We start from the raw sequence: 27,417 nt of genomic DNA on the forward strand, positions 1-27,417 counted from the left end.
AAGCAACCCCAGCTCCCTCAGGCTCTCCTCACAGGGCTTGTGTTCCAAACAATGCTGTGAAGGGGGATGGAAATCATACTACCAAGAATGAGAGCAAATATTTTCATTGTACTTATTTTTTTACTAAGATCATTTTATAAGGTAGGGCAATATTGCTGCTGTTTATAAACAGGGAAGTGCTGATTGTGCTCGTGGGTTTGTCTCTCAGATAACAGATTTTAACCAGCGCCGAAACGAGCGATTATCCAGCGAAGGAGATGAGCTTCCAGTTACGGAGCAGGATCTGCGCAAGTTGAAAAATCCGGATTCAGAGCAGGAATTGGAGGTAAGATATTGCAACTAGAATCATAGAATGGCTTAGGTTAGAAGGGACCCTAGAGATCATCTACTCCAACCTGCTTGCTGTGGGCAGGGACACCTCTTAACTAGACTTGGTTGTTTAAGGCCTCATTCAACCTGGCCTTGAACATCCCCTGGAAGGGGGCATCCATAACCTCTCTGGGCAACCTATTCCAGGGTCTCACCACCCTAGTATTGAAGAACTTCTTTCTAAGATCAAGTCTAAACCTACTCTCCCTCAGCTCAAAACCATTCTCCCTTGTCCTGTCACTGGACACCCTTATGAAAAGTTCCTCTCCAGCTTTTTCTGTAGGATCCTTTCAGGTATTGGAAGGCAGCTCTAAAGTCCCCCTTGAGTCTTCTCCAGCCTGGAAAACTCCAGCTCCCTCAGCCTATGCTCATAGCAGAGGTCTTTTATTTACCATTTTCCTTTCTAGGTTTTAGAGGGGGACTGGGGGTTTGGTCATTAACCTTTATTTGAAGACTAGTTGTCAGTCAGGTGTTCAGCCTCTCTGGAGATGGGTCTAGAAGCATAAATTCTTTACAAAAGTATATTCAGTATCGCAGGATTTTTTCAGTGCTGGTTTGTTAGTGTGTTTGTGTGGTGTTTTTTTTTCCCCTCTTCAAAATATTCTTTTCATAGGTGCTTGTGAAACTGAAAGGAGGAATAGGATTGTCTTTGGTTAACAAAGTTCCTGAGGAGTTGGTGTTTGCAAGCCTCACAAGAATTCATGTCCACTATACACAGCTGTCAACAAGTCAGGTGCTGGAGCTCAGTGTGCAAGACATACAGGTACTGGCCAGCTGGAAACATGCTTATTTGCTCATGGGTCTTCTGTGGGTTTTGTTGTCTTGATAGGTTTGCAAAACATTTAGAGCTGTGACTGAGACTTCAGCTCCTAAAGGACCCCGTCAGCTCCAAGACCCCATCCCTGGAGGTGTTTAAGCCCAGGCTGGATGAGTCTCTGGCCAGCCTGATCTAGTGTAGGGTGTCCCTGCCCATGGCAGGGGGGTTGGAACTAGATGATCCTTGTGGTCCCTTCCAACCCTGAATGATACTATGATACTATAAATAGCACAGTAGTGGATATTTCCTTTTGCCATTGTTCTCTACTTAGTAGTAGTTGAGGCAGTGGAATGTTGTATTTCATGCTGTTCATTTCTGTTAGGGACGTTAGGATCTGTTATTTTGTGCACAGATCACCTTGAGATTTTTTTCTCCCTTCCTGGCTGGTGGCTCTTTGTCATTACACAACACAAAAGCAGGCATTGAAAGCAGGACTCCTAATGCTGGTAGCACCACGGTGGTAGAATCAGAGACAAGACAGAAATAAATCTCTCACAGACTTTGTCCAACTAGATTTTGATTTGATTTTGCAGAGTTTTGCCTTAACCTTTGTTTGCAGTTCAGTCTTTGCAGTTCAGGATTCACAGATTCCAAATATGTAAGATTTCCCTGGAGGGGGAATTGTGGGCACTGGTGTAGATTACCTGAGATAAATGGGTATTTACATGCAGCAGTCAAATGCAGGAGTAGCTGAACTCTGCTGTTGTTTAGGATTTTTGGCTGTGTTTTTGCTAAAAGTAAAAGAAATCACAGAGAACATTGCCATGAGGTGCAGGTGTTGTTTGTGGGCAGCTTTAGCCATTTTTTAATGGAGGACATTTCTGAGTATTTGGTGTAGTCTCAGTGGTGGTCAGTAATCAGCTCTGCCCAGTGTTACCCTGGCCTGGGGACCATGTATGCCTGAACACTTCGAAATCCTCAGTTAGAGCATGAGTTTTGTTCTTTATTGTTATCTACTCAGCTTTTGCTGTCTTGTGCACTCTGTAGGTGGACAACCAGCTCATTGGCACCACACGGCCTTTTATACTCTTCCTGACACCCAGGATGAGTGAAAACGATCCGGTGGAGACTGGGCCTGCTGTGCAGGTCAATGCTATGAAACTGCCCAGCAAAAATGCACTGACTGATATATACAAGGTAAACCTCAGTCTTTCATCTGTGCCATGCAGGTATTACTCTGTTTCCTGGTTTGGATTTTTGCTAATAATCCAAATTAATTCAGCTGTGAATTACACTTTGAATTTGAGGCTTAAAGAACACTATGTCCACCTTCTCATGTTCATAGTGTCTATAGCTCCAGCACTGTAGTGAGCAGGATAAAAAATAGGTTTTAGGAGGTAAGAAATCAGCCAAGCCTCTGCTTATGTCTGTGACCTTGCTTTTCAAGTGAGTTATTCTCCCCTCAGCCTTTATTGCATAGTGAACCAGAATATCTATGCTGTGCTTTTCATGAGTTGTGACAGGGTTATTACTTCTCTCTGATAAGCTGTTATCTTGCACACAAACCCTGTCCTGTGTTCTGCAGCTGTCTGGAAATGTTGTTTGGGAGTTTATCCACCAACTGTGGTATGCACTGTGAGGGCAAAGCTGAGGGCAAAAATCCTCTCTTGGAATATTCACCCATGTATTTTGATGCTGTTTTGAAAAGCAGCTGATTTCAGTGTTGGGAAACAGCTTAGCATCAGACTCTGAAGTGTCAGTATTAGGTGATGAAGCACACCACCTTCTGAAAATTGAAACAACCATCACTGGTTGTAGGTCACTTGCAGGTGAAGGAAATTACCAAAGACATTTTGAAGGTGGGAATCTTATTACAAATCCATTCCAGTGAAAATATTCTGTTGAAGTGGAACACATTGTCCTCTCCAATGGCTTTCATGGATTGTCTTTCCAGTGTTAATGCTGTAAACTGAGACTTGTTTATCTTCATAGCATCTGATGATCACTGCTCGAAAGTTCACAGTTCAAATTGAGGAGAAACTTCTTCTGAAGCTATTGAGTTTCTTTGGCTATGATCAGTCTGAATCAGGTACAGTATAAAATAACAAAGAACAGTTTTACAGTGTACAGAGATATTATGAGCTTTGCTTGCTAGTGCAAAACACTTAGCAGAATCTTAGCTGCTTGGAAACTGCCACTGTTGAGCAAAGTGTACAAAGCTGCTGTCTCAGTGGCCCCTGTAAAGGTCCTCATCTGGTGTGCTTGTTAGTGCTCAGGTAGTGACCCCTGTAACATGCTGTTGTCCAGTACACAGGGACTGAGCTGAGCTGCTGTGGGAAGGGGTTTAGTATTCATCTCCACTTCCTGTGTCTGGATTCATCTAAATTGGCATAAAAGAAATTGTGTTATGAATTTAGCAAGCTACTTTGTTTAGTAATGTTTATTTAAACCCAAGGCTAGAAATGGGATCTCTGTTCATTTGTTCCTTAGGCAGTTCCTCTTGCTTAACTGAAGGAAAGTTTTGGCTGTTTGACCTTTAAGCTGTGACATCCATAGCCCTGGCTTTAACTGTTCTGTAAATTTGCTTCCATTCAGTGAGGCAGTCTTCTAATCCCACAGATATTTTTCTAATCCTTCTATTGTGGGATTTATCTGTGCTTTGGAAGATTTCTGAGGTGTCTCTCTTGGAGTGGTGATTGGAAAAGTCGCTTTCAGTACACAGTAGGGTGTGTAGGGTTATATAACATGTAACTGCAGGGGGAAAAATTAACTTTGGCACAACTGCAAATGGGAGCAAGCCTACCAATGGTGCTTAAGAGTTCTGTGTCTTGCTGATCCACAGTAGTGTCTTAGTTTTCTCTGAAAAAATATAAATGTTACATTTCCTAATTTCCTAGAGGACCTAATTACTTAGATTTGTACTGATGAGGAAGAAAAAGAGACTCTGAGTGTTGCTGTTGTGCTGTTTACTACTCTGTGCTTTGTTTTGCTTCACCCTGATGCTTTTGCTTCTTTTTTGTCTCCTCCCTTAGTGTACGCTCATTGTAGTTCATCTACTGATGCTGATCATGTTGTCCAAGATTCAGACAAAAATTAGTTTGTTACTCACATTCAACATGTTCAACCTGAGTTCATAGAACTCTGTCACCTTGTGTTTTTCCCCCTGCCTTCCCACACCACCAGGGTGCTCTTATAAATAGCACATAAACCTGTTAGCCTCAACCACTTTGGCTCACTCTGTAACTGATTTATTGAATGGCTTCCATATAGACATTTTGCCTATTCTGCAGTCATAATTGAGAAGGTTGTCAACTTTGTTTTCTTTGTTCATGATATTGATACTTAAGTGTGTAAGGAAATGTGAAGCAGAGAGGGGGAAACCTGTTGTAAGACCATGACTGCAGAGTAGGAAACGTTACGTAGTTGTGTTTATGTCATCTGGTTTCTGTGTGCTGACAAAGATAATTAGTAGTGAGATTGAAAGCTCAAATAACTCAACCTGTGCACTTGAGTGACTTTCTTTATCTAGCTACAAATACATTGAGGTTTCAGAGATGCAGGCAGAGCTGAAAATAATTCTCGAGCCTTAAAGAGTAATTTTGCTGGCTACACTAGTAGTCACACATACTTCTACTTGTACAGAGAAAGTATTAACTCTTTACAGAGTATGTATTCATAACCTCATAATCATTTACTTATCATCCATTCTGATTCCTGTGTTTTGTCTGAATGAAGAGGTTGAAAAGTATGATGAAAACCTCCACGAGAAGGTTGTTGAACAAGGTGGAGCGCAGAAGCGATACTACTTTGAAAACCTGAAGATTAGTGTGCCTCAGATAAAGCTGAGTGTCTTCACATCCAACAAGCTGCCTTTGGATCTCAAGGTATGCCAGTGTGCTCCCAGTGTGCTTCCAAGTGAAGAGATCCTGTTGGAGGAGGAGTAGAAGGAAACAGAAGCCTTAACTTAGTGCTGTTCTTTTCCATTTACTCTTCCCTTGTTTAAGCTACAAATAACAGAGGTTCCAATAACTTGTGTTATTTAATGTGAATAATTTCCAGTCTCTTCTGTAATAGTTCTGTTTTTGTAATAATCAGTTGAAGCACAGCCAGCTTCACCTCATAACTCACTATTTCACAAAGGGTCTTAGTTAAATTAATGGAAGTGTAAAGAGCTTGAGGGGAATGGCTGTTGCATGGGTGGGCTGAGGTGAGGGTGAATAAAACTAAGTTACTCAATTTAGGGAGCAGAAATACAGGACAACTCTGAGTGTTTTCATCCAAAACATGTTGTCTTACTGGGAGGGTCTGCATGAGCACTGTGCAGTTGGGTTAAATATTAAAGTGAATTCAGACTGAATATGGATTTAGGTGGGAAATCTGCTCCTTTTCATATGGTGATGAGTGTTCTGGCACAGTTGCTCAAGTGAGCCAGGGATTCCAAATTACAGCAAGAAGATAAAGCTTAGCCAGTGTTCCCAGCTGGTGTATTGGGACCTTCCTGGACATAATCATGTGGCAACTGTCAGCAATATTTTAGTTCCCTCAGAACTAATAAAACTTCTTTCCCCCCGTCATGGGGGAGCTGAAACAAAACCAACCAACCCATAAAACCTCCTCCCCACTATGGAGGAGCTGAGCTGCTGCCTGTTCAGCTTGTGTTCAATAACCAAAATTTAGCCATGCACCAGGCTGTCATGTGCCACTTGGTGTTATGGACATTAAGATGTGCAAGCTTTTAAGGAAGTGTTGTGGAATTAATATAATATAGATCATGAAGTCCTGCCAACATGACCTAGAATATCAGCAGTCCTGCATCCTTGTATTACTTTTCCCAGCCCTCATGCAGATAGTAGTTCGTTAGCTGTCTCCTTCCTTACCATTCAGCATCAGCTGCCTCTTGATGTGCTTGTGCTTCACCTTGTGAGTGACCATGCTGATTTAGAGAGGGAAAACTGTTTGTGGTGCCTTTAAGAATCTATGTGCACTGCTGTGTTTGGATTTCCTGCCACCTTTGGTGTGTGACTGTATATGGATACATCTTGGCAGCTGCCAGCATTGTTCCCAAGAGAAAAATTGGCATATACATTACTTTTCCCCCCCCTAATGATAACAGTCACTGGCTGTATTCTGTATATTAAATTCCACAGAAAGAGTTCCATTCAGTTTGGTAGCACAGGAGGCTTCGGGGTAGGAGGGAAAGAATAATCACAGTAGAGCCTTTGTAGAGGTTTTTCTAACTACCTCTAATGTTTCTGGCATGGACATTGCTGTCTGGTAATTTGGTGCAGACAGATTATTTTTATTAGGTACCAGTATTAACAAAGTTGCCTTATATAATATCTGATAGTTAAACAGGAAATTACTTCCTACCGAAGTGAATAATGAGGACTGCTCCAGCTAGTCACCCATTTGCTGAAAAAATAAATAGGTCCTTTCTTACTTGTGGAGCCACAGCAGACCCTGTGGTTTGCCCTAAGTGCCTGCAGATGGCAGAAGCCCTCACAGTGCTGACACCGAGCAGGCTCTGGTGGGTAAGGTGGGGAGATACAGCTCGAGGATCAGGCTTCTGCCTTCTCCTGTTGGCGACTCTGCAGATGCCATTAGCAAGACCTGCAGGAGAAGGGATCATTTATTCTGAAAAGATTCGTTTTCTTGTTAATTTGAACAGAATGACTGTATTTATGTGTGCCTATAGATGTCTAGCTTGGCCACCTTAATGATGGGGGTTTTATGTACACATTGTACAGGTTACAGATGGCCCATGGGCTAATTACTGTTGCCTTTTTCTTCCTTGAAAACAATTGCAAAAGCTGGTTTAAAGAATTTCAGTAGACCACATAATGTTAAGAAATGAGCCTCAGGCTTGCAGGAAATTATCTGTGTTATTGCAGCTCATCCTGACACTTAATCCATTCATAGAACTTCAGCAGGGTGGAAAATACCCAGTTTTGTGTTGTGTGTCACAGAAATTCATTCTGGGTTTGGTTTAATTGAATATTAGAGCAGTTACAGCAAAGTGCTAAGCATGGAACTGTAAACACATTTTGGGTTGAAATATTCCTATCAGCAGAGCATCAGGAGCTCAGTGTTTAGTGACTGCCTGGTTACTGAAGAAAGGCAGCTCTAATAACTGATCATTGCTTACAAGGAGAAGGCTTATGGAGTGATTGCCCTCTGTAACAAAAGCACCTACACTGGTGAACTGCTCTAGCAGCTTCAGATCATTTTGGTTAATTCAGGTGAGTTCATTTGGGTGCTGTGAATGAAAAGCAGAGAGAAAAAAATAAAGTAGCAATCTCTTCTGTTTAATTAGGCACTGAAAAGCACCCTGGGAATTCCCCTAATCCGGTTTGAAGACGCTGTGATAAATCTGGATCCTTTCACAAGGGTCCATCCCTATGAAACTCAGGAGTTTATCATCAATGACATTCTGAAACACTTTCAGGAGGTAAGTGTTGTAGAGATTTTATTGTGGGCAAGGGCTGATCTTCTCTTAATTGACAAGTTCTTTACTGAGGATGCACAAACTCTTTTGTGACTTCTTACGTGTTTGTGCTGTGTTGCTGCTTGGGCATCCAGAGAAATGTCAGTACATGCTTCCAAACACACTGCTTTTTAAGATGAAATTATTGTTATCTAACTGGTATTTGTGCTCATTTCTTCAGTAAAACTGTTCTTGAGTAGAACTGTCTGGGTTGGTGAAGGCTTTAGTTGCAGGTGGGACTTGGGGTTTAATCTTTTACTCAACCTTGCTGGTTCCACTCTTCCTGTTGATTTTACAGGAGCTGCTTAGCCAGGCAGCTAGGATTCTAGGTTCTGTGGATTTCCTTGGCAACCCTATGGGCCTGTTGAATGACGTTTCAGAAGGTGTTACTGGACTTATAAAATATGGCAACGTTGGTGGTCTCATAAGAAACGTCACGCATGGGGTATCGAACTCGGCTGCAAAGGTAATGCCTCTGATATCAAAGTTTGCTAAAGCAATGAGCAAAACATAGGAAACAAGTCAAATAGAACTATTGACCATTTCTAATCTGGTTTATGCCCTGTTTGTTTTGTAAAAGTTGTGTTGGAAGTGGTGATTTCTTTTTTAAATGCTTCATATGTGACTTCAGGGATGCCAGAAGCCTGCAGAAGTCAGTGACGGCACTCGAGGCCTCGTAGTGATACCTGAGTGTTTTGCAGGTTGAATGCAGTAGTGAACCAGAGGAAGAACTGAAATGTTGCCAGAGTGTGGTATCCACACCTTCTGTGTGGAAGTGAATGAAGTTATATCATGCACAGAATATATCTCCAGAGAGAGCATGATAGGAATTTGGAGTGTTGTAAGGGTTGGTTTAGTGTAGCAGGAATTGTTAACTTTGATTTCTGGAACGTGATTAAGGTGATGTCAGTATCACTTATTATACTAACTCTGGAGGCTTGGGGTTTTGTTCTGTGCCACACAGCAACAGACTAAAGAATTCCTAGATGACTATGCATCAATCTTAGGTTTAATTCCAAAGTCTCCACAAGGTGAACATTCTTTTGTTGTTCTGATAACAGCTGAGGGAATTGAGTTCTATTGGTGTTATCAGTGAAAATAACTCTCCTTAGTGTCTGAAAGAGGTGTGATGTGAGACAGCAGCCAGAACTGGGAAGTGGATTTGATTGTGCTTGATACTGTGCTGGTATTTGTTCAGTATCAAGTATTCTTGAAATATTTCTCATTACATCCTTGGTGTGTCACCAGGCACTGTAAATGAACCTTGTGGTCATGACTGGAATCACAGCAGTGCTTTAGTCACAGAAGGATGAGCTGTGAAATTTTGGGGTTTGTGAAAATCCTTTGTTTCTTCTTGTTTTTATTACCCAAACTGATGGGTTTGTCCATGCATATCATTATGGCTCACCCTTCCACAAACTATTCTACTGATGGGTATACAAGGAAATGGACTTTTTTTCCTCACATTAGTGGGAAAAGGTAATTCAGATGAGAAAGGTGGAATAAGTGCAGATAGCTCAAGACTGAGGTTATTAAACCTGATGAGACTGCCCTAGAGATCCCTTGTCCGTCACCCAGTGCTTAGCTGTGAGCGCATGTAAGGCAGCAAGCTGAGCTGAGGAAAGATGCCATGGACTGTCTCTGATGTGATTGCTTTGTTGCCAGTATTAGGCCATGTGTGACAGTATCACAACCCAATCTCATGTGGTGGATCTTCCTGCCCTAATCCCATAGGAGTGGTTCTGTGACTGTCAGCCCTGCAGGTACAGTTTAGCCAAGCACTCTGGTAAGAGACTGGCTGGGCCTCTGCAAGGCAGCATCCCTCTGTGCAGAGCAGTATTTTGTCCATGCTTTCTGCTCGTGGTTCTAGTCTCTTGTGACCCATCCACTCCACCCAATAGAGTGTGTTTCTTCAGAGTTTCCTTCCTATAGAGTGTTGTTTCCTCATTGCAGTCACATCTGCAGCAACAGGCTCATAAATCTTTCTTTAAAAGGCACGAGCCGTCCTATGTTTCCCACAAGGGCAAGGTCATGCTTTGAACTTTGGAGTCATTTGTAACCAAGGGGTTTGTGAAGGAAGATTTTCAAAGGCAGAAGGGCAGTTGGATGCTGAACTCCTTTCAAAATCCAGTGGGGGCTGAGTGCCTGCTTCCCATTTATACCTTTGAAAATCACCCCATGTAGTATTTATCTGACTTCCCAGGTACTGTTTTTTCTTTCTCCTTGATATATCTGAAATATCTGTGGGGCAAGTCTCACACAGTTCCCTTGGAAAAACTCTTTGCATGGATTGTGCATTTGTCCTCTCAGAACAAGGAGTTCTAATAGTACATTATAGAACAACTTTATTAATCCTCCTTCTAAAGGATGGAGCTAAATTCTGCTCTGTGATAGTACAAAGGCTCAAATGGTCAGGATTAATTTTTCCCTATATGTTGCACTGCTTTTAGGCATCTAAATCTGCTAGAAAACGAAGCCAAGGATGCCTATGTAATACAAAATTAACATTTTTATTACCATTTTGGATGTTATGTGCATGGTACAGCACAGAACATTGTCTTTCACTGCATTCTGATCCTGGCAAGGATATGTCAAGCTTTGGTAAAGAATCAAAGTAATTCCAGTTACTCAGACAAAACATGGCTGGAACAATAGATCCTTTCATCTTGCTCTTGGTGCTCTCTGCAGAGAAAGTATTTTCAAGTATATTTCCACTGCATAAATTGTCACCTGACTCAGCTCTGCCACAGAGCTGCTCATCTTAGACTGCATCTTGGGAAGAAGTTCTGCAGTGTGACGATGATGAGGCTCTGGAACAGGTTGCCTAGGGAGGTTGTGGATGCCTCTTCCCTGGGGTGTTCAAGGCCAGGCTGGATGAGGCCTTGAGCAGCTTAGCCTAGTTGAGACTATGGCAGGGGGCTTGGAGTAGATGATCTCTGAACTCCCCTCCAGCCTAAGCTATTCCATGATTCTGTGATCTTTGCCATGAGTATCTGGACAAGCCAGTGTCCTGCTCCAACAAGTGATGACTGGTTGTTGGAGTACAGGACTTTAAAAATCTAGCCTGGTCTTTAAGGTCTGAGTAGACAGATGAAGCAACTTTACTGCTCTGATCATCACTTTAAATGTAACTCTGCTTGACTGAATTGAAAAGCAAGCTATTGGGGTTGTATCTGCTTCTGTCATTTTATTGCTTTTCTATTTTATAGCTGTGCTGCTCAGCCCTGTAATGGCTTTTCCATGCATTTCAGAGCACGCCGTGGGTAATGCCTGCTTTCAAGTGGAGAGCTGCAGTGTATTTAAGTTGGCACAAAACCTTAGGTTAAATAAAGTTCACTACAGACAGTTTTGTAGGTTTTATCCCTTGGAGACTCCAAGTTCTGTATTTTAAAAAGCTCTTTGATCCTAAATATAGACACCTGAGGGAATTTCATTCCCTCTGAATGGAGTCTTCTATAGTTGCCATATGCTTCAAAATGTCTTGCATTCTTGGCATCCACACTTCTTTATTTCCCTGACAGGCATGATAGTACTAACTCCTAAATTGCCCTGTTTCAGAGGTGCTTCAATTAGAAATGAATATTGAACCCTGAACTAGCATCTGGGCAGAAATGCTCTGTAGCTGGTGATCTCTAAATGGAGAATCAAGCCTGGCTGTACCTACTGCTGGCAAATAGCTGGTGTGCCAGGAGTTGTGAAACTCCTGGTAAGAAAGGGATAAGAAGATTAATCAGCTTGTCAATGCTGTACTTAATTTCTCTCATTCTTTTATCACTTACAAGGGATTCTGTTACCTTTTATGAATTATAGTGAAGTTGTTAGGACTCTGCAGCTAGGCTTACTTTCTGGAGATAGGTACTAGATGGCAATAATTGTTGTCTCCCTTCTTCCTACTCAAAAAAAGTAATTTAATGAACTTCTTGAAAAAGATCAATGTTCATATTGAACTTTGAAGTTTCCAGTGAGAAATTTCATTAGGCTTCTTAAGGGCATCATCCACAGTCATATTTACTGTGTTAAGTTCTTGTCTGAGGGGCAGGCTGAGGCTTAGGATTGACTGTGGGCACTTGAGAGCCAAAACTTAGAGAGAGGAGCTGCAACAGGGACTTCTGGCAACAGCCTTTGCATGTGAAGTTTGAGAATGGAGCACAGGGTGGTACTTTCCTCAGGAGAGTGGCATTTGGGTTCTGAGTTTCCCACTGTTCTGTATTTTCTCAGTTTTCTTTTGACTCCCTCTATTTAACTGTTAACAGCAGAATGTGGATGATAGTGGCAGTCTCACACTGGAGAACAGGAGGAAGGCAGCAATGGATGGCATCTTCCTGGGCAACTGTACGGACTGGAATTGGGGTTTAGCCCAGGAGAGCTGATGGTTGTCCTTTACAAGGGTAGTCTAGATGTTGAAGTGGAGTTCAGCAGCAATTGTCCTGCATTGTTTTCTCTTGGTTTATGCAGTTCAGGTCAAGTGCAGCTTTCCCTGTGTTTTCTTCAGTGTTATCTTAAGATTTTTCTCCTCGTGCCTTCCCCAGTGTTGTGCAGTGGCTGCTGCAGTGTGCTCAGGTAATGTGTCCAGGCAGCATCCCCAGAACTTGTATTTCATTCAAAGATCAGCAGTTCATGTGCAGGTTCAAGTGCTGAGCACTGAGAATCTGTCTGAAAATGTGCAGGTTGTGAGATGGAAAGCAAGTGAAATTCCCAGGCAGAAGTTCTCAGATGAGGCCATTTCCCCCTTTCCTGGGAGTTTTAAAAGACAGCAAGTTTTATGGCCAATTAGTGACAATCAAAAGCCATGGAAAGTGTCAGTTTTTATGTGCAGAACATCTGGTAATGGTAAGTGTCTTTGAAGGAGCTTTTTGGATAATCTTTGAGAAGTTTAAACTATTGTTTTGTCTTTCCTGCTTTTTATTTGTACCACGGGATAAAACCTGTGTGGCTGGAAGTATCCTTCACAGCTCAGATTAAATTCAGCCTTCCCTTTACAAAGCTGCTTGTCCCAAGTGTCTGTGAGCAGGCTTGGACTGCAGTGTGTTGTTCTGTGGTGAAATGGACATGGGTGAGATCACACAAAAATGGTCTGGACGTGATCTCTTACATGTGCACACTGAGAATCAAACTGGCACATCGCTGGTAGCTTTGGGTGAGCCTTTTCCAGGAGAAATGATTCAGCTAACTGAGAATCCCAGAACGCTGCAGAGAGTGAGCTGTGCCTAGCTGCCTGTAGAAATGGAGAAGTCACTGCCTTGACAGTTACAGTTGCTCTACAGCTTTATGTTGAAGGGATTTAGCAGCTCATTTTCTCAGAAAATAAGGCAGAGCTTTCCTGTTTTGCTGACTCATTGGGGAATTAAGGGGGGGGAGGGGGGGAAGAATTTAAAATGTGGTATGCAAAATGTTGCCAAAAGCCCAAACTGAAATTAGAAAGAAGCATTTCTCGTCGAGATGAAATGAAACTTGATCCTTAGCTTTTGAGTGGTTAGCATGTCATGAGAACAGGCATGGATATCCCATATATCACCATTAGCCTCTGAAGGAGAAAAAATGGGATGTGGGTTTGAAATTAATGCCTTCAGTCTTGACAGAAGGCTGACTGCACCTCCCTACTGTATAGATAAAGTGATGCTGTTGTGTAGAATATGTTAAATAATACAGAGTTAGACTTGAAATTCCTTGGTTGTGTATCCCCGAGGAGGGAGAGCAGGATTGCTGTGTCCATGGGAGATGGCCAAGGAAGTAACAAAAGATGATTGGCAGCAGTTCAGCAGATGCAAACGCGTCAGCCCGGGGAGCTGCTGGCTGTTTACCCCGCACACAGGATGGCAGGCTGAGTGAACGTGTGTGCCTTCAGAAATCTGAGGGAACACAGTAAACCTGTGGGGCTTTAAACAAGGAGGAGCATTCAGGTACCAAGTGTGGTCACAGGTGACCATGGCAGAAAATGAAACTGGAGAGAGACTGCTGGGAGGAAATGCCCTGTGAAAACACCAGTCCTGATAATGTTAAAAGCCAAGTCAGTCTGCCCTTCTCTGGATACATCCTTGTAAGGAACTGGACTCCCCTCATGCTTTTTCTCAGGTTTTCAGTCCATAGAGGAGCTGTAAGGAGAGGGCTGGAGACAAATAATTCCATTTCCAAAAAATAAACAAACAGGAAGACCTTAAGTCTTTGTGAGAGTGAACGTTGGGGGGAGGGAAATTATCTGTTAAGAGTATTAGTTGTTTAATAAAGCGCCGTTGTCCTCCAGATGAACCCGCCAGTGACTCTGCAATTGGGGTCATTCCAAGTTCATGCTGTGGACTTTTGACTGCCTTCTGTGTCTGTGAAAACAGCCGGCAGTTCCTGCAGGGATCACTCATTCAAGCCTGTAACACAAAACTATTGCCAACGGGCACCTGCTGATGCTGCTTCCCAGGAGGTCCTTGAGGGAAGCTCCGCAGCTCCCGGGGCTCGGCGGGGCTGGGCAGCGGGGGCTCCCCGGGACACCCGGCTGGCTAATCGGGCAGTGCTGCCGGCCGCGCCCCGGGGGTCTCCGCGGATCAGCCGGCCAACATGCCGTTGTCAGGATGCATTAGGAAGCCTCGTTAACGATGGGATGTGAGCTAATTAAAGCCCCTTCACTTGGGCTGTGACACGTAAAGAGGGTGGAGAATCTTCAAGGAACCTATGTTTATGCGGTAGGAAAGCTGCTGCCTCCTGCTCGTCAGTAATTTAGAGAGGGTCAAAGTTTGTGTCTCCCTTAAAATGAGAAGCTGATTACAGCGTTTTGCTGATTTAGTATTTTCTAAATTAAAAGCGTGTCAGTTCTATTCTTAGTCCATTAGCCGTCTCTCTTTGCACCCTCTGACCTGGTTACCATGCATTTTGGACTCAGCCTGAGCTGTCCTTTCTGCTTGGGATTGTGTTGAAGAGCTGGCCACGTATTCACATGTAAAGGAATCTGGGAGAGTCTATAGCACAGAAATTTAACTGACTTCACAAACCTTCCTGCTGAAATAGCTGAGAAATTCCCAGGAGACTGACAGAAGCCATGGTGAAAGTGTTTTGTGGAATAACTTCAGACAGCCAGACCTTCTGCAGCTGCTGTGCTCCCAAACACCTCGAGTCCAGTTGTTAGTCCCAGGGTAATTCCCAGCTGAGCACAGGGATGTGCAAGGAGGGAGCTGTGCTGTCTGTCTGCTCCCTGATGTCTCCATTGTAAAAGGAAACATGTAGTGCCCCCATCCCATGCCAGTGCATGTACTGGTGAGGAAAGAAGCTGCCCTAGAAGTTATTTTTTGTGGTATGCTTCAGAAATGTATTAAAAATCCATTCTGAGACACTGCAAAGAATAAAATAAGATAAAGCAAAAGCAAGGAAACTCAGGCTGAAGAATTTACTGGACAGCTTCATCTGTCCCACTGTACCTGGCCATTAGCTCTTTCCAAGAGCTGCCTGTCTTGTCCTGTTTCTACACTTCAAAACGAACAGCAAGATCTGAGGATGGCTTACTGCTCTGAAACTTGGGTTTAACCACAGATCCCTAATTTTGAACTGTCAGAAGTCAAGAGTAGAAATTGGGTTCCTCTAAAATACCGGTGACGGGTTGAAGAGATGTAGGAAACAGAGGTGGGGTTTAATGTTGTTGCTAGAAAGCAAAGTAACCCCAAGGGAGTAAACCTACAGATCTATATTAAACCCTTGGAGCCTTTTGTATTTAGCACCTGGCTGAACAGCACTTCCAAAACTTCTGCTCAGCAGGGAAGGGGGTGGATGGTTTGTTTTTTTCACTCCAAGTAGCTTCTAGTTTCCTAGCACTATCCTCTCCTCAAGTTCACTCTATCATTTACAGCTATGTTTTAACTATTTATATCTATAACATCTGATGACTTTTATTTTAGATGTATTTAGACTATCTAAAGAACCATCAGCATTTCAAGGTAAAAAGACAGCTCACTGGGCTTTTATTTTTTAACTTGTGAAAACTGCTGTTAAACATCTTGTGCTATATGAAAACACACATGTTGAGGAAAAGGGTGTCAGTGTTTCCCAGCTAAAATTTCCTGCCCCTATGTTTATTAGGGTTTTGCTGTTAGCTTCACGCTGCACTGACTTGAGGTGTTGGTTCCTCTCGGGCTGGCTGTGCTGTGATGCAGGTTGCTTCTGTTTGTAGGATATCAAAAAGAAAGTAAATGTCAAGGGAGCGGAGGGGAGGAAAATGATGTTCCAAATTCAGTGTTCCTGCTTAGGGCTATGAGGGAGAATGTATTAACAGAAGTGACGTTCAGGAATGTGGTCATCGCTGCTCCTCCTTCACCTGTGCAGCCTTTATTTCCTGTTCCCAGCTCTGCTCTTTGACGTGGACAGTAGTTACTGTGGTAACTGGAATGACTTTAAATCATCATGGCTGGGGATTTTCATGTTTGGAAAATGTGTGAGAGAACTGAAGATGACATAATTCACCATTTACATGAGACTTTCTCACATCATTTTAAATACTCTTTTCTGCCTCGCTGAAATAACACAGTGCAGTCTGTGCTTTGGGCTCTAAGAACCAGCTTTTATTGCTGGAGAGGAAAGTATGAACATCACCAGTGTGGGGTGTTCAAAGGGTTTTGAAAGGTGGTGGTCCTGGGTGAGACATGAGTTCCTTTTTGAATGAGTTCTGCAAAGCAGAGATGAGAACTGAGTGCACTCTGTGATTTCCAATTTAAATGCAGTTCCTCCTGAGGTTTGCACAGAAGTTCTGACCGACTGGTATTTGATTTCATCACTTTCTCCCTTAAAATTCCATCTTGAAATGTTCTCCCCTGCTCAGTCAATAATATTTGCAAATGCACCATTCTCTGATGCTAGAATTACAATGGAATGTTTGGACTAAAGTCATAATTGTGTATTTATCCTTTTGGGATGTCCTTGGAGAACCAGGCAGTGCCAAGAGCTTAAAAAGACTTTAAAAGATTACTTAAACCTTATTTCCATGCTGTGTGCTTCAAGCATCTGGCTTAGAGGGAACATGCAGTACAAAGTCTAGAATTAGTTTTCATGTGCTTTGAATTCTTCTTGTGTCCCATCAGCCTTGGTGTTTGGCACCGGCTTTGATTCACAAGCCCTGTACCTGAGTGCTGGGTTTGTGTTCTGTTGCTTGAAGCAGCGAAGGATACAGCCAGTGGTGAAAGCTTTTGTGGCAAAACCTCCTTAATTAGTGAGCCTTTAAAAAGGAAAAGAAACACAGACAGTGCCTCCAACCCCCGAGCCCCAAACAAGAGCAGATTAGTTTCTTGTACAGGTACAACTTCAGCTGCTTTTGCAGATCATGGTAGATGGAGGGTGAGAAGTACAATAGCCACCTTAGACATAGCTCTTGTGCAGACTGGCTTCATTCAGTAACGCTTTGGGGACTTTGCTCAGCAGGTAACTTATCTTAGCTGATACCAATGTGTCATGGTGCAAACAAATAGCTGAAATGGGGGGGGGGGGGGAGGGGAATGCAGAGATAAAAGACCAAATTACTAATTATTTTGTTTTTCATCAGCAAGTAGACAAAAAGGTCATTATGAAAATTAGGCTGGAGAAGGAGGGGGACTGGGTTTAGAATTCCCTTCAGATTAGTCTGATGCTTGCTCCCCAGACTGTTGTATTTAGTTATGTTGGCATTTACATGTTCTTACCTAGGCTTTGAAGTTATCAGGTCACACCTTATTAACAAAAGCAAAGGAAGACAAGGGTGGATCACACTTTTGTTGGCACCTTTGTTTATCTGGAGACTATTTCTGTGTGACCGGGTTAACAGCTCAGTAAACTATGAGCACTGCTCTTCCACAGCTCTCGCTATCATCTCAGTATCTCATACTGCACTTCTCAAAGGAGGCATCAAAAAGAAAGACATTTGGGGTGGAAAAGGCAAGGCTGCCTTTGTGCTTTAATTTGTTCAAGTCTCCCTTCTCCCAGGTTAAGCTGGAATTAAATTTCCATTGCTTACTCAAGTTTCTGATCCTGAAGCTACTGCTGAGTAATATTTTCTTAGTACAGTGATGATAATCTGTGCAGACTGGGCATAAGGTGTTGTGCAGGCTGTTAGCTGGGAGTGCTGGGTTTGTGTCAGAAATCTTTATTTTGCCTTTTTTCCATAGGCAGGTACAGCCTGCTTTGCTGAAACAGGCTTCAGAAACAGGTCAGGGAAAGTTATTTCTGAGGTGCACAGAAAAGAAAGGTTAAAAGTCTCTGACAGCCAGCAGTTGCCTCACTTGATGAGGCTCTGGCCAGCCTGATCTAGTGTGGGGTGTCCCTGCCCATGGCAGGGGGGTTAGAACTAGATGATCCTTGTGGTCCCTTCCAACCCTGACAGCTACTATGATACTGTACTATGATTACCTGTGCTGGGTGATGTGAGAGGTGGTGTAGGTCCTTTCAGATCCTGAATCAGGATAAGCTGACACTGAATCTTTATTGCAAACAGGTCTAAATGTCACAGCAGAAGACAGTGATTGCTGCCCTGCGTAGCAGGCCTCACCACGACTTGCTAGTGTCTGGGAGATATCTCTGTGGTTTTATCTGCACTGATATTTTACCTCTTAATTGGCAACCTTGATCTGATCACATTGTCAAGCACGGGAAGTGCTGCAATGGTTCCCAGCTGGAATGGTTCAAAAGGGACCTACTCACAAGTGTGTTCGCTGAGCTAACCGCTTTAGGTACAAGTGGTGGAGATGGCTACAAAGGTTTGGCTTCAGCCTTTGTTAAATGAGGCCAGAAAAGAAACAGTACCTGGGGAATGGGAAGGAGGAGGAGGTGTGTCAAAATGATTTCAACATGAAGTTCATGTTTGGTAATGAATGTGTGTTGAGTTTAGATTTTTGTCACCCGAGTCAGGACAAAGTGGAAGCACTTCATGGTACTCTGGTGCACCAGAACCCTTAAACTTGGCTGTTTACAGCTGCATTTCAGTGTTACTTTCTAAGTAATGCAGAAATGTCCTTTTCACTTGGGCTTGCAGTTAATGAAGAATGACTTTTAAACTGTGTGCTTGAGACTTCTTTCCCCCCTAAGAGAATAATTTACTGCACTGAAATTCATTCTGTACACTGGAACAGAATTGTTACTGACTATTAGGTGTCAGATTCTGCTCCACAGAGGCAGGAAGGGCTGAGGAAAAGGCTGGATTGTGTTTTGTATTCGTGGGCAAGGCTGGTGTAGTGGGGCTGGCCACTTGAGGCAGGGGGAGTAGCTGAAGCTGTCAGGAGAGCTGACCAGTTTGGGGCAATAGTAACAACTGCTTGTCCAATCATGCACTGATGTCACTTTCAAAATAGCTTCTTGAAAAATCATTTTCAGGCCTTGAGGAGGTTTGGAATTTTGAAGTCCTGTTGGGCCTTTAAATTTTTATAGCAACTACTCTAATCCCCTTAAAGTATTTCTCCAGAAGACCCCCCAGTCTGAACCACAGCTAATAGACAGCTTCAGGTTGGTGCTATTTCTAGGGTAATTTTTTTTAAATCTACATGAAGTTCACCCAGAGGTCAGAAGTAATTCAGTCACTGATCACCAGGCTCTGCTTAGTGTCCATAGCGCTGAGTTACAAGAAGGGTCATGGGATACAAGTTTGGTTCATGCTGTTAAGGTCTACTTGTTTAGATAAGTGGAGCCACTGGACTAGTTTGTCTCTGAGCTGGAGAGAAGTGCCTAAAAGTGGCCATCATGTTAGACACACAGAGGAGGGGAACTCTGTCATTGCACCAGGCACAGACATCAGCTGCTGGAGTCTTTCGTAATCTTCGGTGTATCAGAATTTCACACCAGCGTTCAGCTGTGTTCTGGTGCACACCTTAACCGCAGAGGGGGTTTGTAATACTTATTGAAGCAGGAGAATGTAAGAATGCTGATGCTAGCTGGGGGAGGTTCAGAAGAGAACCAACTACACAATCAAAAAACAGCTATTTTTAAGAGCTTATTCCAGGAAAATGCCTGCTTGGAGTCTTTTCCTAGAATAATATCCTGAATATGAGGTAAGGTTTCAGGGGGTTTGTCAGCTTTTCTTTCCTCCCTCCACCAAGCTTCTGGTTTATATCTGATTACCTCAAACTAAAGGTCACCAGATCATTCTTACTTATTTTCATTAGCTCACACTCAGTAATGGTCAGAACAAATCCTTTTTGGACTTAGATGTCCTCTTTCATTTGTTAATGTGTCTCAAGTCTTTCCCTGTATTGATGAAGGTAAGGAACAAAAGTGCTCTACACACACATTCAGGGTTCCTGCTGTGGTTTACAGTCTGTAGAAGCTGTGGATACATCACCCCATGTGCTGCAGTGAACGTGGCCTGGCTTCCCCACCACTCTTCTCACCACAGAGCCATTTCTATGTTGTGCTACTAAAAAGAATTTCATTAACTCTGCAAATGTTTTGGTTTCATGACAGGCATATTTGCCTTGAAGCTTTTCACATAGCTTTGCAGAAGAGCAGCTCTGTATCTAAATAACATTCTTAGGAGTTTTTGAGAGGTTGAGGTTGGGTCACTGGCACCTTTTGGAACATCTTTCACAGACATCATTTGTTTTGGCTTCACCACTGCCACTGGGCACCTACTTGGGTTCTGAATGTCACCTCAGGAGTTAGGCTGCAGCAGTCCCAAGCGCAGGCTGAGGTACTTCAGAGCTTTCTGCACAGCAAAAGACAGAATGACTGCACGTGTAACAAGATGAGTTGTAGAAATCCATTTCACAGCTAGAATTGATTGCCTTCAGTAAATCTAGACAAGAGAAAGCCCTTTTGTTGTTTCAGTAACAGAGGTTGGTCTCTTGCAGTTTGCTGGGACCTTGTCAGATGGTTTGGGCAAGACAATGGATAACAGGCACCAGACGGAACGGGAATACATTCGCTACCACGCTGCAACCAGTGGAGAGCATCTTGTGGCTGGAATCCATGGACTTGCACATGGTAACCCTGAGCTCTAATCTGAACTCATTCCTCTCTTAAAAGTAGATTGAAAAGAGCAGTTTGGGGTGATCATTTGAAGCCAGGGAGGTGGAGCTGTTGTAGGCTTTGTGTTTGAATTTGAATGCTTGCAGGTTGGGATGGGGGAAGCTGTGAAGCCAGCAGAAGCTACATTTAGGAATGAAGTCTTTTCACCTGTAACTGTAAAAGCTTTTGTTGCAAATGAAAATCCTAGTTCAAAGAAAATTCATCCAAAGCTTCAGTTTCTGTGGAGAGGCATTAAATACCCAGAACAAACAGGCTTCTCGAGGGCCAGGCGCTACAACAAAAATGAGTATGGGAGGATTGCAGCTTTCTGGTTTGTGGTTTTGGTTCAGAAAGGTGAACTTCCTCAGAGTCAGTACCTGGGTGAAAGCAACACTGCATCACTTGTCTCTTTGCATTGGGTTTTTTTTTAAGTCTACTAAGAACTAGAGGAACAAATTTACGTACAAGGCGGTGCAGTAATCTTCATTTGGCCAGAACCTCACATCAATTTAGTTCATGATTTATCTGCTGAAGGAAGCTAAATCAATAGAGCCAAGTCTAAATCAAATATTTATATTTTGTATCATCTCGACTCAGTTTGTTTAATGTCATTGGGTGAGTGCAACTGTTGCAGCCTGTGTAAAGATCATCTGGCTTGCACTACAACTAAAACCTTTGCTATGCTGAGCTGGAGGCTTTATGCTGGACTTCTGTCATAAGTGACACTGCAGGTACTTAAAGGGATCCTGAGAGGTGTCTCTGACAGCAGTGTGCTGTGAAGGCTGATAGGAATTACAATGGCAGAAACTGGGGGTTGGACTAGATGGCCTCTAAACATCCCTTCCCACCCAGAGCACTCATATGAAATGGAGGAAATCTGAACTGTGTCAGGCTTTGCTGAAAAGTCCTCTAATAAAAGCATTTCATTGTGTTTTATTGTCCAGTAATTAAATAGTCTTAAAGTTTAAAATAATTGTCTTTTTCCAGTGGAGAAATGCATTTTCTGTTTTCTGTCTCAAATGGTGTAAGTTTTTGTGGTAACAGAGTTCTGTCACACTGTCAGTAACCACTTCCCCTCAGGAACAGCTGAGGACTGTTTGTGTAAATCCAGCTGGGGAATAAACAAGGATAGGAGTATTTTAGAGCATACATTTTGAATGATGGATTCAGTCTCTTTCTGTGGGGTATGGCTGTCTGTGTCTGCCTGTGTACACAACATATACAAAGTCACCAGCTAATGTAATCAGTTTTGGAGCAGGTTTTGTGTTACACGAAGTGCACAGTGTGTTTGTCCAGCTCCACAGTAAATCATTCAGGCAGCCAGCATCAGCGGTGACATGGCTCTGTAGCTCTGAGAGGCAGTGCTGCTGACCTACTTTGCTGCTCTTGTCTTTGCCAGGTATCATTGGAGGATTGACAAGTGTAATAACTTCAACAGTCGAAGGTGTGAAAACTGAGGGAGGTGTCAGTGGTTTCATCTCAGGCCTTGGGAAGGGGCTGGTTGGCACAGTAACCAAACCTGTGGCTGGAGCTCTGGATTTTGCATCGGAAGCTGCACAGGCAGTGAGGGACACTGCGACTCTCAGCGGCCCCAGGTCAGTGCTGTGAGAACCTGTTTGAATACCTGCTGCAATTCCTGATCTGGTTGTCTTTCCTTACCCAAAGAAACACTAATCAAGTTTACTGTCAGCTGTTAGTAGTGGTACAGCCCGTTTTGTCCAATTCTTGAACAGATGTTGATACTATGAGTGAAAAGCCACAACATAAACCAGGAATTACTAAGTTACAGCACTAGATTAAAGCCAAATATTTAAAAGGCTACATGTAATGAGATAAAACTTCTACCATGGAATCCTGCTACAGAATTGACATGGGAGAGTTCTCCCTGCTCTACCTCCAGCTTCCACTTAGCTGTGTAGAAGAAAAACAGCTCTTCAAAGATTTGAGTTCTGACACCAGTCCAGAGTCATTGTCTAATAATGTTCTTGTTGTACAGCAGCAGTGGTGATGCAGGTTTGCCTGCACAGCAGCAGTGGTGATGCAGGTTTGCCTGCACAGCAGCAGTGGTGATGCAGGTTTGCCTGCACAGCAGCAGTGGTGATGCAGGTTTGCCTGCACAGCAGTGTCTGTGGATGTTAAGTGTCAGCACACCAGCACAGATGCTTTGGCTTCCTTCCTGTGTTCAGTTACTAGCACAGTGTGGTCTCTACGATGACTGTTTAAAGTAAATGAATGTTCTTTAGCCCTGACAGTGTGGGAGTAGGCTGAGTTCTAAAAAGGCTGCCCTGAGAGAAAGTTCTTTTTGTGGCCAAGAGTTTACTTTATAGGAACAGGATTGTGCCAGGAAGTCCTGTTGGATGTACACGAGCTCCTGCGTGCTGAAGAAGTGAAAGAAAACCCTAAGTAAATTTTATTGTCAGCAAGCTTACAGAAGAATGTTTGCAGGGTGCTGGGGTTTCTGGTTGTTTTGTCTTCCCATTTGGCTTTTCCATTTCCTGTGTTTTATTACACCATGCTTGGACTCTTGAACTGTCTACCATCAGTGTGTCAGTAAAGAACAATAAGCTTGATGAAGTGAGAGTGAGGTGCAGGAAGCTTTGAAGAATGAACCTAGGTGTAATTTGTTGTGCAAATGGAAGTGCTTACATGTAAGTGTCTTCCGTGTTCGGTACCTAGCTGGTTTGTAAAACCAAGAGGTCAGGGATTAGTTTGGTAAGCACATACACAGTTTCATCAGAGCTCCTGAGTGCATTCCTGAGAAGACTCACCTCCTGTTCTGCTTCTCTGTGTCTGATTCTGTGCCTGCAGACTGAGTTGAAGGTGGGCACACCTGGCTCTCCTGTTAGCTGGGCTGTGTTGTTACAGTTTGTCTCAAGATACACACACACTTAATTCATATTTCTGTGAGACAATGCCTGTACCCAGTAGCCATGATGTTATCAACAGCTGACAAACTTGGTAGCAGCAGGGAGAGGGAGGGCTTCCAACCACCTTATCTCTAGCTTGTGTTTGCCTGTGTGACATATTTCACTTTAACTTGTTAACTGTCAGTTAAGAGATGAGATTAAGACAGATGAGCTGAGCTTCATTTCTGCTTCCACAAGATTCTAAACTACTGCTGCCACAGATGAGCACTGTGAAATGATTGTAGTGTCTACCCCCTCTGCAAAAAGCTTCTCACCCAGCAGCCTTCTACAAGGAAAAAGCAAAAAAGCCCCAACCAAACCCACCAAGATCAACCTTTCAGAATGACTACACTCCTCTAATCTACAAAATCCAATCAGAACCTTCTTAGATCAATAAGTGTACCTGAGAATATGTAGATTGTGTAGGAGAAAACCCCACAACAAAACCCACACCCCCACCTATAAGCAACCTTGCACTCATGTTTTGTTTGGTAAGGAATCATCTTTTCAGTGTGCTTATATAATGAAGCAACCAAATTGTTCTTTTGGGGCCTGAAAAAAAAAGGCAACAAAGGATTTGTACATTTTTCAGACTGCTGTGTACCAGTATCCCCCTGCTGCATTTGTTAACTGTTCAAGTATGTGTGGTTTGGAATCCAAGTAGAACAGTGTTCCAAACCCAAGCTGCTGGCTGTAGTTGAATATTCTCTTTAAGCCTGCTGGGCTGTGTTGACTCTTCCAAGCAAAGTACAAAACCAGCTAACCCTGATGAGAAGAAGTTCATGACAGCGACATCTCAAGTGCAGCTCTGAACAATTGAAGAATGTGATAAGAGCCATCTTGACCTCATGGTGAGGCTGAGAGCATGTGTGTAAGTTTCTGGTACTGGTGCAGAGTGGAGTCAACCAGTTAATTACAGCTGCATTTAAATAGCATGATCCACAACTGTAGATTATAATCTACACCTTGCAATTCTCTAATGACAGGGTTGATCTTTTAAAAAGCCCTGAACTGAAGCTGCTTGACTTCAACCACTGGATCAGTTTGGAGTGAGAGGAATTTTAGTAGAGGTTGTAGTTTTTTCCTGAAAGACATGTTCTGATTCCAGTAAAGGTACTGAAGAGAAGAGCAAGGAGGACCCTGTAGCTGGTGCTCCTGTGACCATGCCACAGACATCAGGTGTGTTGATCTGTACTGGGGCTCCTGCAGCAAGCACAAACCATGTATGTAGACATGGAGCCCAACATACAGCTGAGGTGCAGATGGTGGCTGTGCAGCTCATGGTGGTAGTTTAAAAGATGTCTGCGAGGTACAAGAAAATAGCTTTTAACTCTGATTTTGGGCTGGACTTGAGGCAATCTCTCACCCTGGTATTTGTTAGTTGTGACTAAAACTGCCTCAATACTTTCAATTTGGATGCAGATGAGAGCATGAAATAGCCACTGACAATCCAGAATACTTCTAATTTATAAACAGTTAATGCCTGTGACTTGATACCTTTTTTTGAGTGGGTTTTATGTGTTCCAAGTACTCTGGTGTCACATACAAGAGTGCTGATTATTTCCATATTTGTCATATACTGCCAAAAGTCTTAAAGACTGGTTTAAAACAGGAAAGCTGTTATGTCTCTAGATATGCTTGGAAAGCTCTCTCCTGGAAACGTGTTTTAAGTCCTAGTGTAGCACAAGTAAAGAACATTTATATTTAGATGTGTGTCTGACTTAAGTAGTGCAGGAAACTGCCATTATGGCTTTCTCTCAGGCTTCTGCCAGGTCAGTGCAAGTTTAAGATTATTCTTGAACTGCTGCTGCAAGGGTTTGTGTTCTTCACTGGCAGCCACGTTATGAAATGTGGAAGCAAGGAGATAACTTCATGACCTACCCAATTCTAATGAATTCTGTCAGGGAACTGAGATTGACAAGCCATTAGTGGCCACAGAAAAAGCTTAGCTGAAGAATTTCTTCTCTTTTAGTTGTGATTTCAGCAGTCAAAAACTGAAGAGCATGAGTATCAGGGAGATGAGAAGCAGCAGAAATGCTGTCCCTGATTGTCTGGAACGCTAACTCAGCTGACACACTGCAAAGAGTCTAGTCTCACGTTTTAAATATTGCCTGACCCTCTATGTGTCCAAAGCCTGGCCTGGCCTGGCCTTGCATTTACTTAGGTCTGATTTCAGGAGTCTTTACAGTCATGTCAGTTGTGTGTGGGCCACAGCTCTGGTGAAGGAGACATTGTTCCTCTCCTGGTAAACCCTTCCTAAGATTTTCCTAGAAGCCAGAGAGAAAATACTGAGTGTGTTGTGTAAATCTGGCAATGGTGCACACGGGACACTTGAGCTGATTTATCAGTCTGATCTGTAAACTTGGGCAGTGTGTCTTCCTTCATATCCTCTCTTTTTCCCAGTGGGGTAAGAGGTCTTTACAGTGAACTGTTTTCTCAAATGAGCTGTTTTCTTTTGAGCAACTTTGTCCATTTTACTCCTGGTGGTATCATTAAGTGGCTGCAGACATTGGCTGTTCCTCAGTCCTAGCCCTACCTCCCACCTTCAGTCACTGCTGAGCTTGCTTTTATGGGTTTACATTCTTCTGCCATTAGTCCATCCAGATTGTTCCATCACTGCTGTTGAGTTACTTTGAAATCCCCCCAGTCTGTAAGTTCCCATCAGTGGTGTGTGAAAAGGGACTGCCAGGGCCCTGTTCTGTGACGGGCAGTGCTCTGCAGCTCATCCAAAACTCTGCTGCCTGTTCTGCCATAGCATGCTGCAAATTGATGGCCAGTTTTCAGCTCACTCTTTTCCCCCCAAGAGGTTTCATGTTTTGTTTTATTTGACTGCTGTGCAGATACCTCCTTGTCATTTAGTAATTGTGATCTGGGTAATTTTTCCCCAGATGAACCAGGCTGCAATTTTGTAGGTTGAATCCCATTTAATTTCCTGCTATATTTCTGACTCTTCAGGTTCTTTAGTACTTCACTGTCCTCACTGGAGTTTTAAACACCTCTTAGCTTGTCCTCTCCAGATACAATTTCACATGCTGCTTTTCCTAGATCCTTGAACATAAGCAGGTCTGGTTTTGTGCCCACATATTTTGCAGCATCTCAGCAACACTTCTCCCTGCTTTACTAATTTTCTGTTCCCAGTCTCACCTGCTCACTATTTGTCTGTTGGCTTTTAACTTACCAGGGATAATTCTGTGTAGTTCTCTTGGAGCTTCTGTTCTGTTCTGTTCTTGCTTGTTGCATAAGTGAAGGTAGCTTTGCAGGGCTGGGGAGCAGTTCTTCAAGCTGCAATCCTGTGACTCTGAATAGGGAGAATTTAATCTTGAAACTTTAATTCATTTTCTGAAAAGGCACAATTCTAGTTTTGTAAGTAGAAAGAGCCAATCATCCACCATCTCTGACCTAAAATGAATTCTAAAGAAATAAAGCTGCCCTTCAGAATGCACAGGGAATGGTTCTCTGTTCCTTTTGTTTATTCAGAGAGTGCTGCTTGTTGCCAAGGGATGCTTCAGGCTTGTAGTTGTGACTGTGGTTCCCTTTTCTACAGCTTTCTGTAGCAATGACTTAATTTGTTCTTGGCTGTATGCAGAATTCTTTTCCAAAGGAATGACCTGGGTTAGGGAGAGTGCAGTCTTCCCTGGACTGCACAGAAGTGTCTCTAATGCTGCATGTCAAGAAACGAATACGGCTTTTTGTCAGAGAAGTCTCAAGGAATGATTGTATTTGACTGGGAGTGGAATCCTGTCAGGATTGCTTTGCATACTCACTGCTCTGCTTCCCCTTAAAGCTCTACGGAAGGAATTCAGGCAGTTGGGACGTGGTTACTCTTCTGGAGTGCTTAAACTCCTGAGAATTGAGGATGGAGCATGCTGCTGCCCCACTTCTGAATCTCAGTGTAATCCTACCATGACTAGTCATAAAGTTGAGTCTTTACTTAGTAAAATTTAGCATTTCATATTAGCAAAAAAGTT

The 27,417-nt window shown here is 43.1% G+C and overlaps 1 protein-coding gene across 6 annotated transcripts in view; it reads left to right on the forward strand.

Annotated features, from left to right (window-relative positions):
• The window catches only part of VPS13D (vacuolar protein sorting 13 homolog D), a 101,284-nt gene that overhangs the window by 58,235 nt on the left and 15,632 nt on the right, over positions 1–27,417 (forward strand). For all 6 annotated transcript variants that reach the window (XM_068158467.1, XM_068158468.1, XM_068158466.1 and 3 more), the window contains 9 exons: positions 209–325; positions 983–1,132; positions 2,174–2,323; positions 3,119–3,215; positions 4,862–5,010; positions 7,440–7,574; positions 7,909–8,076; positions 20,387–20,519; positions 21,943–22,138. In XM_068158467.1, the coding sequence (XP_068014568.1) occupies positions 209–325; positions 983–1,132; positions 2,174–2,323; positions 3,119–3,215; positions 4,862–5,010; positions 7,440–7,574; positions 7,909–8,076; positions 20,387–20,519; positions 21,943–22,138 (1,295 nt within the window). The remainder of the gene's footprint in view (positions 1–208; positions 326–982; positions 1,133–2,173; positions 2,324–3,118; positions 3,216–4,861; positions 5,011–7,439; positions 7,575–7,908; positions 8,077–20,386; positions 20,520–21,942; positions 22,139–27,417) is intronic.

The sequence above is a fragment of the Melanerpes formicivorus genome, unplaced genomic scaffold, assembly GCF_026170545.1.
Source record: "Melanerpes formicivorus ecotype bairdi unplaced genomic scaffold, bMelFor1.0.p_v2 SCAF_39, whole genome shotgun sequence".
Lineage (NCBI taxonomy): Eukaryota > Metazoa > Chordata > Aves > Piciformes > Picidae > Melanerpes > Melanerpes formicivorus.